Here is a 16534-nt window from a genome sequence, read left to right as displayed (position 1 = left end):
CAACCGAAATTATCTTGCAGTTTCCATACTCACCCAATGGAAAACCATTGACCCTATTATAATTTCAAAAGGACAAAAAGAGTGCAGTCATTTATTTACCTCTCTAGACGATGTTTTGATATAGAACAAAACATCTGTTTATAGAAAATCTGTGCATCCAGATAAAGAATAATTGATACAGATTGATTTTGTCTCTTAGAAATAATGGAAAAGCTCTGAGTGACAGACCTATCAAACATTGAGAGTTGATTTAGGCAGCTTATGTTTACTGATCCTTTTTTTGAAAAATATGAAACAAAGGATTAACTGTATTTTCTGAAAGTGTTAGTACTTTTTAAATAAGTGTCTATGAATTGTCTTGGCCCGTGATAAAGCTAAGCATTTTTATTTCTGTCAAAAGAACTTTTTAAATGTTTTATAAACATTTATTGACTTATAACATTTCCCCTAAAATAAGTTGGAACAGAGCTATTCATACAAATCCAGAAGATAGCTTGGCTATCTACTGAATTTATGTGTAAGTGACCCTTCTAACTGAAGAGATAAATCCACCATGAATGAAAGGTTAAATATAAAAGCTACTTATTTGGCATTTAAAACCCAGAAGTCAGTAAATTACAACTACACTTCATAATATGTCTAAAGCTAAAATGCTTTATAGGTTGAATCCACTGCTTTTTGTTTGTTTGGGGGACACTTTTCAACAAATTTTAATTAGTCCAAATCTCAGTTTATTTAAACAAAGTATTGTAATCATCATTGCAAAGCAAAACAAGATGGGATGCTGGTGATTATCTTACTCTGTATTAGTTGCTTGAGGAATCAGTTCTTTCTTTACTAGGCACATATGTTCATTTTTTTAAAAAAGTGATTTAATATAGTAAAGCTAATAGAGTAGGAGTTGTGTAGCTGGAAAACTAAGGCAGAAGCTGTAATGTTATATCATCTGTGGGCTTTTACAGTGCTTTTATAAAAGCAGCACGTGGATATCAGTGTTTTAGTTTTCTCCGTATGTGCAAGTTCACATAATTTGGTTCTTAGGGATGATGTTTACATCTATTGTTCCCATGGGAAACCAAAGTAGAACTCATTGCATTGTTGATTGAGTTTATAGCTTTCACTTTAGTTAAGGCTTATAACAAGAAATGCTATTTCCTCAGCAGGAAAGAACAATTCTCCTGCCTCAACCTACTGAGTAGCTGAGATTATAGACATGCCCCACCATGCCTGGCTAATTTTTGCATTTTAGTAGACGTGGGGTTTCACATGTTTACCAGGTTGGTCTCAAACTCCTGACCTCAAATGATTCACCTGCCTTGGCCTCCCAAAGTGTTGGGATTACAGGTGTGAGCCCCTGTGCCCGGCCTGTACTTTTAATTTTTAAATTTGCGTGAAGTCTTCTGCTCTTGATATAGGTATTAAATCTTATCAACAGTGAATAATATTTTTGGGTTTAAGGACTGAGGCACTACAAATATTTTTATCCTGGCAAAGAGCATGACTTTGCATAAACTAACAAATATTCTTCATAATAGAAAATGTAAATCATTCTATTATTTTAATTTTTAAATGTCTTATTTCGGACACCAACTTTTTATATTTTAGCTATGAAGCTACACTCAGATGTTAAAAAGCCACAAGTGAATGTTCATTATATGTATAGTCTTATTTGATAACCACTTTACTGTATTGTTTCAAAATAATTTTACAAGTTAAGTAAGAATTACCAGACACTTTGTTTAGGGCAGAACACATTTGAAATCATTAAGTCCAAATTTAAGAAGTTGATTCAGTTTCATTTTTTATACAGTGATTTATGTACCTGTGACTTAGGATTTGAAGACTTGGAATCAAGACCTGTAATTTTTCATCTAGACTCTATTAGTAACTCTGCTTTATTTGTAGAAATAGAGTTAGATTTAAGATATTTTGATTAATTAAAAGTATGCTTGGATGATTATACTTAAAGCTTGGAGACTTGGCTAGACTATAGTCAGGTTTCTTCTATCCAATATTATTTCTTGCTTTTAAATATTTTAGGTTGTCGCTCAAATGATGTGGTTGATGGATCATATTTTTAAGTACACAAACTTTGGAATTGTTTCTCTAGTTCATGGAGACTTCTTTATAAGACAGGTAAGTAATCAGCATTTTTTCCCCACAGTGATAGCCTGGTCGGTTTGATTCTTTATTATAAAAAGAGGTATAACAAAATCAATTATAATAGGTAGGGCTAGTTCTAACTGATCTCAGGAGCTCTTTTTGAGACAGAGTGTCGCTCTGTTGCCCAGGCTAGAGTGCAGTAGCACCATCTTGACTCACTGTAACCTCCACTTCCTGGGCTCAAGTGATTCTCATGCTGCAGCCTCTGGAGTAACTGGGACTATAGGTATGCCAGTATGCCCAGGTAATTTTTGTATTTTTAGTAGAGATGGGGTTTCAACATGTTGGCTAGGCTGGTCTCAAACTCCTGGCCTCAAGTGATCCACCTGCCATGGCCTCCCAAAGTGCTCAGATTACAAGTGTGAGCCACTGTGCCTGCCTCAGGGAGCTCTTTCTCTGAATGTTCCCTAACCACTTTTTTCAATCTAAATTTAAGCTTGCATAAGTGTTACAATGCTTAAAATGCAAATATTCCAATCTCTTCTCCCATTTAGAAGGTATAATTTAGTTGAGTAAGCATTCCCCACTATTCAGTTTCTTAGCTATGTGAATTGGGCAAATTATTTAAACACTCAAGTTTCTTCATTTTCCAAATTTGAATAATAGGTAGTATCCCCCCAACGGTTGTTTTGGGGATTAAGTGAAGTAATACCTATAAAGCACTCAAAACAGCGTCGGCTACCTTCATCATCATTTTTATCTCGATTACTACTATTGTATCACTATTATTTTTATTTACAAGGCACTGTTGTATAATATAGAAGATATCTAAATTACTAGGAAGATTATTAAATAAATTAACAAATAAATAATGTAATAATAATAATAGATGTTTTGGGAGTTCATAGTGGGAAAAGTAAGTATATCAGATTTACGTGAATCCAGAAAAACTTTAGGGAAGAAGATGATATTTGGCACAAGTTTTGAAGAATAGGTACGAATTTGATGGAGGAAAGTGAATTGGGAAGTCCCAAGCATTAGAAATAGCTTAGTGTAGAAAGAAGAATCATAGTCTTTTATCAGCACTACATTATTTTCTTGATTTGTTACTAGTATTACCTGCTTTATTTTCACCAAAATGGATAACTGAAATACGGTATATAAGAGCTTTTGTGTATGATAATACCACACTCATTTGGTGTTTACATATTTAACAACCTGGATTGTATGGTGCTTCGCACATAATGATTACTTCATGAATAACTGGTGAATCTAAGCCTTTTCCAAGAACCACAAATTCAGAAATAAACTGGAAGTGAGCAGAAAAACTTCTAAGTTCAATGAAAATAGGTGTCACAGAACACATACACTTGACTCCAGACAGTTTTATGTACTGGACACTATATCGTTTCTTTTTGGAAACACCCTTTATTCTTCTGAGCAGAGAAACAAATATAAGCATAGCCTGGAACCACAAGAAGTGGCAATGGGGATGGGACGCAGGTCAAGACAAAATAAACTGATCAGGACAACCTAACAAAGATCCTAGCCTGATATTTCAGAAAAGGCAGCAGAATCAACAATTAGAAAGCTTAGCAGTCTCAGGGATCCAGTGGAAAAGCTAGTTGAGCAACTTACCTCATTTCCACCCTTAGGAAACAGTTGAATTTATAGTATAGTGTAACAGTTGACTCTAATGATGATCCTCAGGCATCAAGAAGAGAGGCTGGGCATGGTGGCTCATGCCTGTAATCTCAGCACATTGGGAGGCCGAGATGGGCAGATCACTTGAGGCCAGGAGTTCGAGACCAGTCTGTCCAATATGGTGAAACCCCATCTCTACTAAAAATACAAAAATTAGCAGGGCATGGTGGCACACACCTGTAGTCCCAGCTACTTGGGAAGCTGAGACAGGAGTATCACTTGAACCTGGGGGGTGGAGATTGCAGTGAGCGAAGATTGCGTCACTGCCCTCCAGCCTGGGCGACACTGCGAGAGTCCGTCTCAAAAAAAGAGAAAGGCTAAATTATACTAAATTATCAGTGGACTTTTAGATAAAAGTCAAAAATTAAGTACTCCAAAATATTTTCTTGTGATTACTATGTGAAGTTTTGTTTACAAAAAGATTACATTTCAAAGTATCTGGAAAGTTTGCAAATTTATGTCTAAAGAGCAACATTTTTTCCCCTGATAGATTAGTAATACAAATCTATAACATGAGGGGAAAAAAGGGAAAAAGTATTAATGTTTAAAACAAAAATTCTCTTAAGACTTTGCTACTAGACCATTTTGACAAGCTTTTCTAAGAATAGTAAAAATATTTTACATATCATCTTGAGAACTTTTTAACTATTTTAATCATAATCAATTCACCTCAGAAGGGGTTTCACCATTTGCCCAGGTTGGTCAGATTTTTAAACATGAATAAGATTATAAAACTTCCTTGTGTTAAACTACCCAAAGATGTCTCTTCCAAAATGTCTTTTCCAAAAGAGCCATAAGGCTCTTCTCATTTGGTTTCCACCTTGCTCTACAGTTTCATCTCTTACCACTGACTTTCTTGTTTATCACACTTCAGCCACTCTAGCCTTGGTGCTGTTCTTTGAACGTGCCAAACTCATTCCCACCAAATGAGCTTTGTCCTTTTCATTCTTGTCACCTGAAATATTCTGCCTTGCATCTTCACATGACTTATTCCTTCATGTTATCAGCTCTGCTCAAATATCACCTCATAGGAGCTTTCTCTGACCCTCTTGACCTTTTCTATCCGTTTACTCTTTTCTTCCTAACACACATTACTAGTTGAATTTACATCCCACATATACCAACTTCCCAAACTAGAGTGTAAGCTCCATGAAGTTCTCTTATTTCCTCCTCTATGTTTAGTGCCTAGGACAGTGCATGGCACATATCAGGCACTCAATAAGCAGTCAATGAATTGATGAATGACTAAACTTTCAAGGACAATCAGAACAATTTCCTTTTCCTTCAGAAAGAATGATTTATTTATATAAGTGCTAATAACTTATTTTTACCACTGTGGTCAAAAAGGGAAGTAAAGGGGGTCAGAGTCACTATTCTATTGTATGATTGGATTTTAATTTAGAAGCTGTAATTTCTGTTTAATTTTATGGCATTTTAATTTTGGATGTACCTGTACTTATTATATGTGTGTGTACTTTCTAGGGAAGATCTTACCGTGACCAACAGCTGCTGCTTCTCAAGAAGCACTTAGAAAATAATTACAGGAGCAGAGATCGAAAATGGATTGTTTTGTTTCCAGAAGGGGGCTTCCTCAGGAAGAGGCGAGAAACAAGTCAGGCATTTGCCAAGAAAAATAACTTGCCATTTCTTACACATGTTACTCTGCCAAGGTCTGGGGCAACAAAAATTATTCTGAATGCACTTGTAGCACAACAGGAAAATGGAAGTCCAGCAGGAGGAGATGCTAAAGAATTAGGTATGATGGTTTTTAGCATTTTTTTACCTTGTTGGAATTAAAGGATTTTCTGGAGTTACAGAAGATGATCATTGTTTTTTTGTATTTGTAATTTTTGTTAAATAAAAATAATACTCAAGGAGAAGATGAACTGTAATTTAAAAGTTTCTGTTTACAAAAGTAGTCCATGCTTATAATAATCTTCTCAAATAATACAGAAATGCATAAAGTCAAAGATGTCTTTCTCCTGTCCTACTTGTATGGAGCCATTCCCATGGCTGTAGTAAACATTCTTATAAATATCTTTACATATTGGTGAAACTATTTCTGTAGTACAGATTCCTAGAAGTGGAATTGCTAGGTTAAAAGATACAACTATAGAAATGACATGTTTGAAAAACTAATATTTTCATTTATCAAATAATACATATTTTCATTTATTAAATTGAGAAAGCTTTTTGGTTTTCTGTTTGTTTGTTTGTTTGTTTGTTTGTTTCTGGGATTTCTTGGGAAGCAGTCTTGCTATATTATCCAGGCTGGAGTGCAGTGGTACGATCATAGCTCCCTGTAGCCTTGAATTCCTGGGCTCAAGTGATCTTCCCACCTCAACCTCCTGAGTAGCTGGGGTTATAGGCACATGCCACCATGCCCAGCTAATTTTTTAGTTTTTTTGTAGAGATGGGATCTTGCTATGTTGACCAGACTAGTGTCAAACCCCTAACCTGAAGTGATACTCCTGCCTCGGCCTCCCACAGTGCTGGGAGTACAGGTGTAAGCCACCATGTCCAGCCTTGTTTGTTTTAAATACAGAGAACTAATTTAATGCAATTTGACAGTATTAAGAGCATTAAGTGTTAATAAATGACTCTGTTATTACACTGTAAATAGTATTTATCAAAAGGAAATAATCTGAAATGCAGGCAAAGAAGTTTATTAGAGATAATAGCCAAAAAACTGGAATTAGCCAGAAGCAATAATGGATTAGTAATTATCAAATATCCATACAATGGAATATGACACAGCTGTTACAAATGATGTTTATGGAGTATTTATGTTGGCTTGGAAAAATGCTTATGCTCTAATGTTAATAGGGTGGGGAAACATACAACTCTGGTGAAAACAATTTGAATTCAAATATATAAACAACAAGGCAGTAGGAAATACGTGAAAGGAAAGACACCAAAATGTTAGCAGTGATTACTTTTCTGAGTTGTAACATTATGGATTATTTTGCTCTATTTATTAATGCTTTTCTGAATTTTCTGTTTTCAAAAATAATGTGTATGTATTACCTTCTTACCAGGAAAAAGCAAATCATAGTCAAAGATGCAACTACCTTGGAGATAGCCTGGTAAATTACAAGTTTTGCAGAAGATATTTATGTCCATGGCATGAAGACTGTTTTGAACAAGTTTAAGATACTACCGTGAAAATTTGGTTATAAATTAAAAAGCTGAAAGGCATTCATTAGGCCTGTTTCCTTTGTAGTGTTTTGCTGTTTCTTTTTATATTCTTTAGATGAGAATTGAAATGATTGGCCTTCAGAAATAATGTGTTTTTAAATGGCAATAAGGACCAGACGTAGAAATAATGCCTGTGAGATTTAACTGAGTTTTCCTTTTATTTGTTTTTCCCAAGCAGCTGCTTGGCAGTCAGCTCTTTTAATCTTTCATCATCTATTAAAAAGACAAATTGAAAGAATCTTTTAATAGAAAAGGAAAGTTCAGAATAGCTTCACTACTGTAGACACACTGGCAATGGCAGCCAAGCCAAAGCTTGCAGGCAAATGCCTTCCAAACAGGATTAGTTGCACTAATGAAGACTTCTGTTTTAAAATAGTTTCACCCAGTCAATACCTTGTGGTCTTCTAGATCTCAAAGATAGGGGCAATTGTTATACTGATTGCATAAAAACGAAAAAAAAAATGGTTTGTTCTTGTAGAGAGAACTAGTTTATGTTTATAACTAAAGCAAAGTAATCTATTTTTTAATCCCACCTTAAAATTTTTCATTCTTCCTGTTTAGAAAAAAATCATAAGTATATATAAAAACTAGTTTTACCTATATTTTATTATTTTCTTTTCCATATTTTGGTATTTTGCATTTTATTTTCTTTTGTGTCCATATTCACTAGCATTTTATTCCATGTATACACAAACTATGCCTTTGTGTTTGTTTTAATATGTGATCCATACATACATACCAAAATTAAGTTCTGTCTGATTAACTTTAAAAGGATTAGTATTTTTGTTATCACATGATTTAACAGATACTAAACTGAATTTTGGTGTTTCTTTCTCATCATTTCATTATAAAAATTTTCAAACATACATAAGAGTTGAAAGAATTTTACAGTGGATATCTGTGAGCTAACTAGATTCTATACTTAACATTTTAATATATTTGTTTGAAATATATATAAAGTAAATATATATATATTTCAAACAAATATATTAAAAATATCTTCATCCTTCTGTCCATCCATTAATCCATCTTGGTTGTTTCATTTTTTTAATGCATCTCAAAATAAGCTTCAACAGTATACTTTACTCCTAAACATTTCAGCAGGTATATCATTGGTAGCTTGTTAAAATGTGTTGTTTTACATAAACCCTGTTCATGTAGCAATGTGTTATTTAAAAATTAATTTTTTTACATTGTTTTACAATGTTGTTCTAAAATCTTTACAGAATTTAAGGCCAGGTTTTAAATTATTTGATATACAAAAGTAGTATGTCATTGATTCCTTATGCACATTTGGACTTACACTTGAAAATGAGTTTTCTTTTTTTAGGGATCTCTTACATACATTAAATAAATAATGGACTATTATACTCTAAACTCTGGCCATCAGTATGCTCTGTGAGGATTCCCTTCTCAGTTCTCGCTCACCTTTGTACCCCATGCTGGGATAAAAACAGTGTGCAAAGGATCAAACTTAGCCGAACTTACCATCCCCTCTTTACAACAGTAGTCACCAGCTGTACCTTCCAAAGGACAGGAAGCTTTATTGCTTTATGTATAAATAACTCTTGCTAAAATTGGGCGAGATATTTTACTTTATTTTATTTACTTACTTACTTATTCATTTACTTATTATTTTTTGAGACAGAGCCTCTCTCTGTCGCCCAGACCTGAGTGCAGTGGCGTGATCTTGGCTCACTGCAACCTTCACCTTCTGGGTTCAAGCGATTTTCCTGCCTTAGCCTCGCGAACAGCTGGGACTACAGGCACGTGCTACCATATCTGGCTAATTCTTTGTATTTTTAGTAGAGATGGGGTTTCACCATGTTAGCTGGGCCAGTCTTGAATTCCTGACCTCAGATAATCCGCCCACCTCAGCCTCCCAAAGTGCTGGGATTACAGGCATAAGCCACTGCACCCGCACTCCTTTGTTTTAAATAAGAGCAGCAACAGACAAAGTGTATCCATAAAGAATGCTTAATTTTGTGCCCATGTTCCAATATTTATTAATGTCTGTCCTAGTATCATAAATCTTGGTGTTTGTATTATATTATAGTATATTATATTTAGTGAATGATTTTGTTTTGTTTTGAAGTCTGGTTTTTGTTTTTATGATGTGAGTGTAGTTTCTGACCATAGGTCAGTTTTTTTATAGGAGTGTTAAATATAAATTAGACCTTCATAGTGCATAATTGTATCAGATACTTGAATGGTTCATGTTCAGTAGATAATAGTGTTCTTTGTTTTGAGGTTCATCCACTTTATAACAGATTAGGCAATGCTTAGTTTTTTCTGAAGAGCATTATAGAACAACAGCACCAAAGTTCAACCTTAGAATTTTTCTTAAAGCAAAAGGTATATTAACGTGCCTTACACTGGTCAAGTACTATGTCATTTGCTGCAGATGATATAAAAGTTGATTTAATTTTAAGTCTTTTTTTCTTTGTTCTCAGACAGCAATTCAAAAGGCCTTCAGTGGATAATAGATGCAACGATAGCTTATCCCAAAGCTGAACCTATAGATATTCAAACGTGGATCCTTGGATACAGGAAACCAACAGTCACACATGTACATTACAGGTAAGAATTCTATATTAGTACTCAGAATATATTAAACAATACTATCTTAGGACAGTGGGAATGTTTTAATATTTAGTTTTTAATCTCACCCAGTAGAAATAGTTGACTCAAGTTCATTTTTATGATGCATTTTTAATATTAAAATATCATTTGAAGTAGCTATTTCATTTAGTGATAGAGACCTCTAAAAATTGTATTCTAAAGGCACTATGATTATTTAGTTGCCTGACACTTTTCAGTAAAAGTTAACTTAAAGGGCAAACATCAAGGATAAATATATATTCACTTGGTTAAGAAGGTATGTATTAATAGAGATGCTACAGAAAAGGGGATCCGATCCAGACCCCATGAGAAGTTCTTGGATCTTGCGCAAGAAAGAATCAGGGCGAGTCCATAAAGTGGAAGCAAGTTTATTAGGAAAGTAAAGGAATAAAAGAATGGCCACTCCATAGACAGAGCAGCCCTCAGGGGTTGCCCATTTTTATGGTTATTTCTTAATGATATGCTAAATAAGGGGTGAATGATTCATGCCTTCCCTTTTTAGACCATATAGGGTAACTTCCTGACATTGCCAGGGTATTTGTAAACTGTGATGGCGCTGGTGGGAGCATAGCAATGAGGACGACCAAAGGTCACTCTTGGTGGTTATCTTGGTTTTGGTGGGTTTTAGTGGCTTCTTTACTGCAACCTGTATTAGCAAGATCTTTATGACCTGTATTTTGTGCTGGCCTCCTGTCTTATCCTGTGACTTAGAATGCCTTAACCGTCTGGGAATGCAGCCTAGTAGGTCTCAGCCTCATTTTACCCAGCTCCTATTCAAGATAAGAGTTGCTCTGGTTCACACACCTCTAACAGAAATTAAATTTGTTTTTAAATCATTAATCCACATAAGATTTTCTGAATGATTAAGTTGGTAATTTAGCTATGACTTACACTTTTAAATTTTTAATATATATTTTTTTTTTGAGATGGAGTTTCGCTCTTGTTACCCAGGCTGGAGTGCAATGGCGCGATCTCGGCTCACCGCAATCTCCACCTCCTCGGCTCAGGCAATTCTCCTGCCTCAGCCTCCTGAGTAGCTGGGATTACAGGCACGCGCCACCATGCCCAGCTAATTTTTGTATTTTTAGTAGAGACGGGGTCTCACCATGTTGACCAGGATGGTCTCGATCTCTTGACCTCATGATCCACCTGCCTCGGCCCAAATTTTTAATATTTTAATATGTCTGTCATTTGCATAAATAGTAGCAAAAACATTTATTGAAATCTGTGCTAGCTTTTTTTAAATGTAGTTTTTTTAAGGAGCTTATATAAATAAGATAGGTATTTATATGAAGCACAGGCTGATAAGGCCTGTTTGGTTTTGATCACTTTATAGGCCTTTTAGCCTTACTGTGTTTCCATGTGAAAGACCTCAACCCATGGCAACTACCTTACAAAGATGAGGAATTGGTCCTAAGCAAGATCACAAAATCCCTCAATTCTAGAGGAAAACAACTCAAATTATATACCCATTGATAGTATATAGGTAGCATATTTTTATATGTGTAAACCATCAGTTTTATTAATATAAATATAAGTACAGAGTTGGAAGAATTTGAATGAAACTTAAATTCTGATATTTAAAATTACATAGTTATACTTGGGGTTTTTGATGTGTGAGGGATGACTATAAAATTACGGTTGATTCTGGTGTGTGGCTTACATTGAGTAAGGTAAGAGTGTAATCTTCATGTCTGTTTTTTCAGTCCTTTCCGCAGGTTGTCCCTTTTACTTAAGTTATTGAGGACTTATTATGTATAAGGCAATGTGCTAGGCCCTGGAAGAAATTGCTCTAGGAACAGTTTTATTTCCACATATGTGAAACATAGCAAACCTTCAGTAAGTTTTTAAATTGTAATCAAAATGCCCAAGCTAGGAATATGGCTGTTAGATGTATGACTGTATGTGCACTTGATATATGTGCACTGGATGTATGTAGCTCTTCCCAGCAAATGATACCCAAAAAAGAACAGATGAGGAAGAAAACATTTTGTTGTATAGGCAGTCTAGTATAGGTGACCCTGCTTTTCTCTTTTAGTTGGTAACTAGAGGAAATTTTAGTTTATAGATAATCAGGAAAAAAATGAATCATAAAGGATCATAGAAATGGAAGAAATGGCCGACTTATAGCAAGATTACTTTAACAGGCTCTTAAATTCACTTGAGGCTGGGCGCAGTGGCTCACGCATATAATCCCAGCACTTTGGGAGTCCGAGGCAGGCGGATCACAAGGTCAGGAGTTCGAGACCAGCCTGGCCAACATAGTAAAACTCCGTCTCTATTAAAAATACAAATATTAGTGGGGTGTGGTGGCACACACCCATAGTCCCAGCTATTTGGGAGGCTGAGGCAGGAGAATCGCTTGAACCTGGGAGGTGGAGGTTGCAGTGAGCCGTGACTGTGCCATTGTACTCCATTGTGGGTGACAGAATGAGACTCTGTCTCAAAAAAAAAAAAAATTCACTTGAAACCGAGCTTCTTATGCTGGGGCTCATGGATGGACCTCAGATAATTTTATTTTTATTTTTAGAGAGGAAAAAAGAAAAAGAATGAAAGAGAGAAAGAAAGAGGGAGAGAGAACAGGAGTGTTGCTTTATTGCCCAGGCTAGAATACAGTCTAAAAATGGGTATTGAAAACCTCTTTTATACTAATAATTGTGCTTAACAATGGAGACAGGAAGGAATAAGGGAGGAAAATAACAAACAAACAGCCAACCAATATTTCATTTAAACCTGTGAAATGCTATGCAATTACTGAGGAGTGATTTACTTCCAATTATGTAGTCACTTTTAGAGTAGGTGTGATGTGGTACTGAGAAGAATGTATGTTTTGTGTATTTGGGGTGGAGCGTTCTATAAATGTTTATTAAGTTTACTTGTTCTGGGTCTGAGTTCAAGTCCTGGATATCCTTGTTAATTTTCTGTCTCGTTGATCTGTCTAATATTGACAATGTGATGTTAAAGTCTCCCACTATTATTGTGTGGGAGTCTAAGTCTCTTTATAAGTCATTAAAAACTTGTCTTATGTATCTGGGTGCTACTGTATTGGGTGCGTATATTTTTAGAATCATTAGCTTTTCTTGTTGCATTGATCCTTTTACCATTATGTAATGTCCTTCTTTGCCTCTTTTGATCTTTGTTGCTTTAAAGTCTGTTTTATCAGAGGTGAGAACTGCAACTCCTGCTTTATATTTATTTATTTATTTTTGCTCTCCATTTGGTTGGTAAATCTTCCTCCATCCCTTTGTTTTGAGTCTTTGTGTATCCTTGCATTTGAGATGGGTCTGAATGCAGAATACCGATGGGTTTTGGCTTTTTATCCAATTTGCCTGTCTGTGTCTTTTGATTGGGGGATTTAGTGGATTTAAATTTAGGATTAATAATAATATATGTGAGTTAATACTGCCATTTGATGCTAGCTGGCTGTTTTGTCCATTAGTTGGTGTAAATTCTTCATTATGTTGATGCGCTTTACTTTTCGGTGTATTTTTGGAAAGGCTGATACTGGTTGTTCCTTTCTGTGTGTAGTGCCTCTTTCAGAAGCTCTTGTAGAGCAGGCTTGGTGGTGATGAAATCTCTAAGTCCTTGCTTGTTCACAAAAGATTTTATTTTTCCTTTACTTGTGAAGCTTAGTTTGGCTGGATATGAAATTCTGGGTTGAAAGTTCTTTTCTTTAAGGATGTTGAATATTGGCCCCCACTCTCTTCTGGCTTGTAGGGTTTCTGCTGAGAGATCTGCTGTGAGTCTGGTAGGCTTCCCTTTGTGGGTAACCTGACCTTTCTCTCTGGCTGCCCTTAGTATTTTCTCCTTCATTTCAACCCTGGTGAATCTGACGATTATGTGCCTTGGGGTTGCTCTTCTTGAGAAATATCTTTGTGGTGTTCTCTGTATTACCTGGAGTTGAATATTGTCATGCCTTGCTAGGTTGGGAAAGTTTTCCTGAATAATATCCTGAAGAGTATTTTCCAGCTTGGATTAATTCTCTTCGTCACATTCAGGTACACCTATCAAACACAGATTAGGTCTTTTCACACAGTCCCATATTTCTTGGAGACTTTGCTCATTCCTTTTTATCCTTTTTTCTTTAATATTGTCTTCTTGTTTTATTTCATTGAGTTGGTCTTCGACCTCTGATATCCTTTCTTCTGCTTGATCAATTTGACGTTAAAACTTGTGCATATTTCATGAAGTTCTTGTGTTGTGTTTTTCAGCTCCATTAATTCACTTATATTCCTCTCTAAATTGTCTATTCTCGTTAGCATTTTGTCAAACCTTTTTTCAAGGTTCTTAGTTTCTTTGCATTGGGTTAAAACATATTCTTTCAGCTCACAGAAGTTTCTTATTATCCACCTTCTGAAGCCTGATTCTGAGAATTCATCACACTCATTCCCCATCAGGCATCCTTCCCTTGCTGATGAGGAGCTACGATCCCCTGAAGGAGGAGAGACATTCTGATTTGGGATGTTTTCCTCCTTTTTGCACTGGTTTCTTCCCATCTTTGTGGATTTATCCACCTGTCCTCCTTGTAATTGCTGACTTTCAGATTGGGTCTCTGAGTGGACGTCCAGATTGTTGATGGTGATGTTATTTCTGTTTCTTTGTTTTCCTTCAGCAGATGCTCCTCCCCCACAGAGCTGGACCTTCCTGGGTTCAGCTGTGCTTGCTGTGAAACTCTCAACCATCAGCGTTTCCAATTGCTGTTTTTTTGTGGTAGTGGGACCAGCCGAGCCCGATCACCTGGCTCCCCACCTCGGAGCCCCCTTTTTTAATTTTCCTAATTGAACCGTCGATTCTCTCCCAGGTGCCCCAGTCGCCTGCCAAAAGGTGCTGGGATCTATGCAATTTCCCATGCCGCGACTGCTCCGGCTGAAAAAGCAGCGATTTGTGGCGCATTTCTGCCCGGGAATCTCCCGGTCTGGCTCCCGTCTTCAGTCCCCCTCCCAATCAGCTGAATGGGTGACTCTGCTTTCTTGGAGCTCCAAATGCCAACCAAAAGGGCACCCAGTCCCGCATACTCTGCACTGAAAACCGCTGCCCCGGGACAGCGGCAAAACAGCTGCGTTGGCCAAAAGTGTTGTGCTGACGACCCGTGGGGCTCCTCCGCTGGGAATCTCCTGGTCTGTAAGCAACAAAAATTCGTCTGGAAGTCTGGCATCCACTCACTCCCTATGCCTTCCCTGGGAACTGCAACCCTGAGCTGCTGCTAGACGGCCATCTTGGATCTCTCTTGACCTCAGATAATTTTTTAACTGAATATATAAAATTTTGAGAATGTTTATACTTTTCTACAGAGAAAGTTCATAGCTTTCACTCTATTCTCACAATTATATGTGACCTCAAGAAATTAAGGACCCCTTACTTAGAGATGAAAACCCCATAATGGAAGATGAGGAATAGTCATTTGATACAGAAAAATACTTGTAATAAAGAAAATTCAATGTGTTAGACTAGTACAGATTAAATCATATGATAATCATACTCCAAGATAGTAAAGTACAAATTATGCCTGATTATTTATGAATATACACATACATACAAGGCCTAGGAGTCTTGAGACAGGTGAGAAGAATACTTTTCTTCCCAGGAACTGATATTATTATCTAACCAATGTTAGGGGAGAGGAAGGACATGTGTTCAGAAATGGAGAACAAATGAAAGAGGTGTCTTGGTGTCAGGATAGCACTGTGGTTTTGCAAGAAGCTTGTGAGAGAGGATGTGGGCCATGTCTTTAGCAGCTTCCAGGAATAGTCTCTATCAACCATAGAGTGACTTCTCATGTATTGTTCTTGGCCATCAGGACACCATGGGGCATAGGGAATGAAAGAGTGGTTTTAATTCAGACTCTTCATTAATTGGGTTATATTTTAAAAATTTTAAACAAGGAAAAGATGTTTCCAATTAGAAGAAAAGTTTTTAAATGCAGCATTAGAAATTATATTATATATGAAAATGTGAATAATAAAAATAATTGGGGTTAGATCCCTTTCTCTTTTAATGTGAGGAGATTGGCAAGAAAAACTGGATAGTATCAACTGCTTAAAGTGGGGAATAGGTGCCCAAAACATAAGAAAAGGTTGTCTGGAAACTAAAAAGTTCACAAAAAGCAGTAGTTTTGTTTAGTGTTGGCTTATCTTCACCTGTAGGCAGATTTGAAAAACTATTAATGAAGGTTTTTTTTTTCCTGCAGTTAAACATAATTTCTCCAGAACTCTAGAACTATTAACCCATATGGTGCCAGTCAATTTTGTTTGCTGCGATGTAGAAAGGATTTGTTTTTGTCTTAGCAGACTTAAAAAGATAAATAAATAAAGCAGCCTTCTTTCTTGAGAATTTAATTGAAGTGATCACTTAGTGACTATGGTATATAGCTGCGCAAGTCAGTTCTATTGCTAGTTTTTTTGTTTGTTTTTGTTTTTGTTTTTTATTGCTGTTTTTTTTTTTTTTTTTGAGACACAGTTTCATTCTGTTGCCCAGGCTAGAATGTAGTGGCACAATCTCGGCTTACTGCAGCCTCTACCTCCTGGGTTGAAGCAGTTTTCCTGCCTTATCCTGCCAAGTATCTGGGATTACAGGTGCCTGCCACTATGCCTGGCTAATTTTTGTATTATTAGTAGAGACGGGGTTTCACCATGTTGGCCAGGCTGGTGTCAAACTCCTGAGCTCCAGTGATCTGCCTGCCTCAGCCTTTCAAAGTGCTTGAGCCACCAAGACTGGCCTGTTGCTAGTTTTTTAGTGTATTCTTGAGGAATATGACATATGACAGTCAGAAAGTAATTATCCCATCCTGCTCAGCATTTATTAGATCTCACTTAAGTTATTTCAAGGCCGGGTGCGGTGGCTCACGCCTATAATCCCAGCACTTTGGGAGGTCGAGGCGGGTGGATCACGAGGTGAAGAGATCGAGATC

The 16534-nt window shown here is 36.4% G+C and overlaps 1 protein-coding gene across 5 annotated transcripts in view; it reads left to right on the top strand.

The window, feature by feature from the left end:
• Positions 1–16534, top strand: part of LPGAT1 (lysophosphatidylglycerol acyltransferase 1) — a 94124-nt gene that overhangs the window by 47873 nt on the left and 29717 nt on the right. For all 5 annotated transcript variants that reach the window (XM_002760549.6, XM_078356617.1, XM_078356616.1 and 2 more), the window contains 3 exons: positions 2041–2136; positions 5290–5563; positions 9459–9585. In XM_002760549.6, the coding sequence (XP_002760595.1) occupies positions 2041–2136; positions 5290–5563; positions 9459–9585 (497 nt within the window). The remainder of the gene's footprint in view (positions 1–2040; positions 2137–5289; positions 5564–9458; positions 9586–16534) is intronic.

Source organism: Callithrix jacchus, chromosome 19 (genome assembly GCF_049354715.1).
Source record: "Callithrix jacchus isolate 240 chromosome 19, calJac240_pri, whole genome shotgun sequence".
NCBI lineage: Eukaryota > Metazoa > Chordata > Mammalia > Primates > Cebidae > Callithrix > Callithrix jacchus.
Note: the sequence above shows the minus strand (reverse complement) of the source record. Positions and strands in the feature narration are given on the sequence as shown.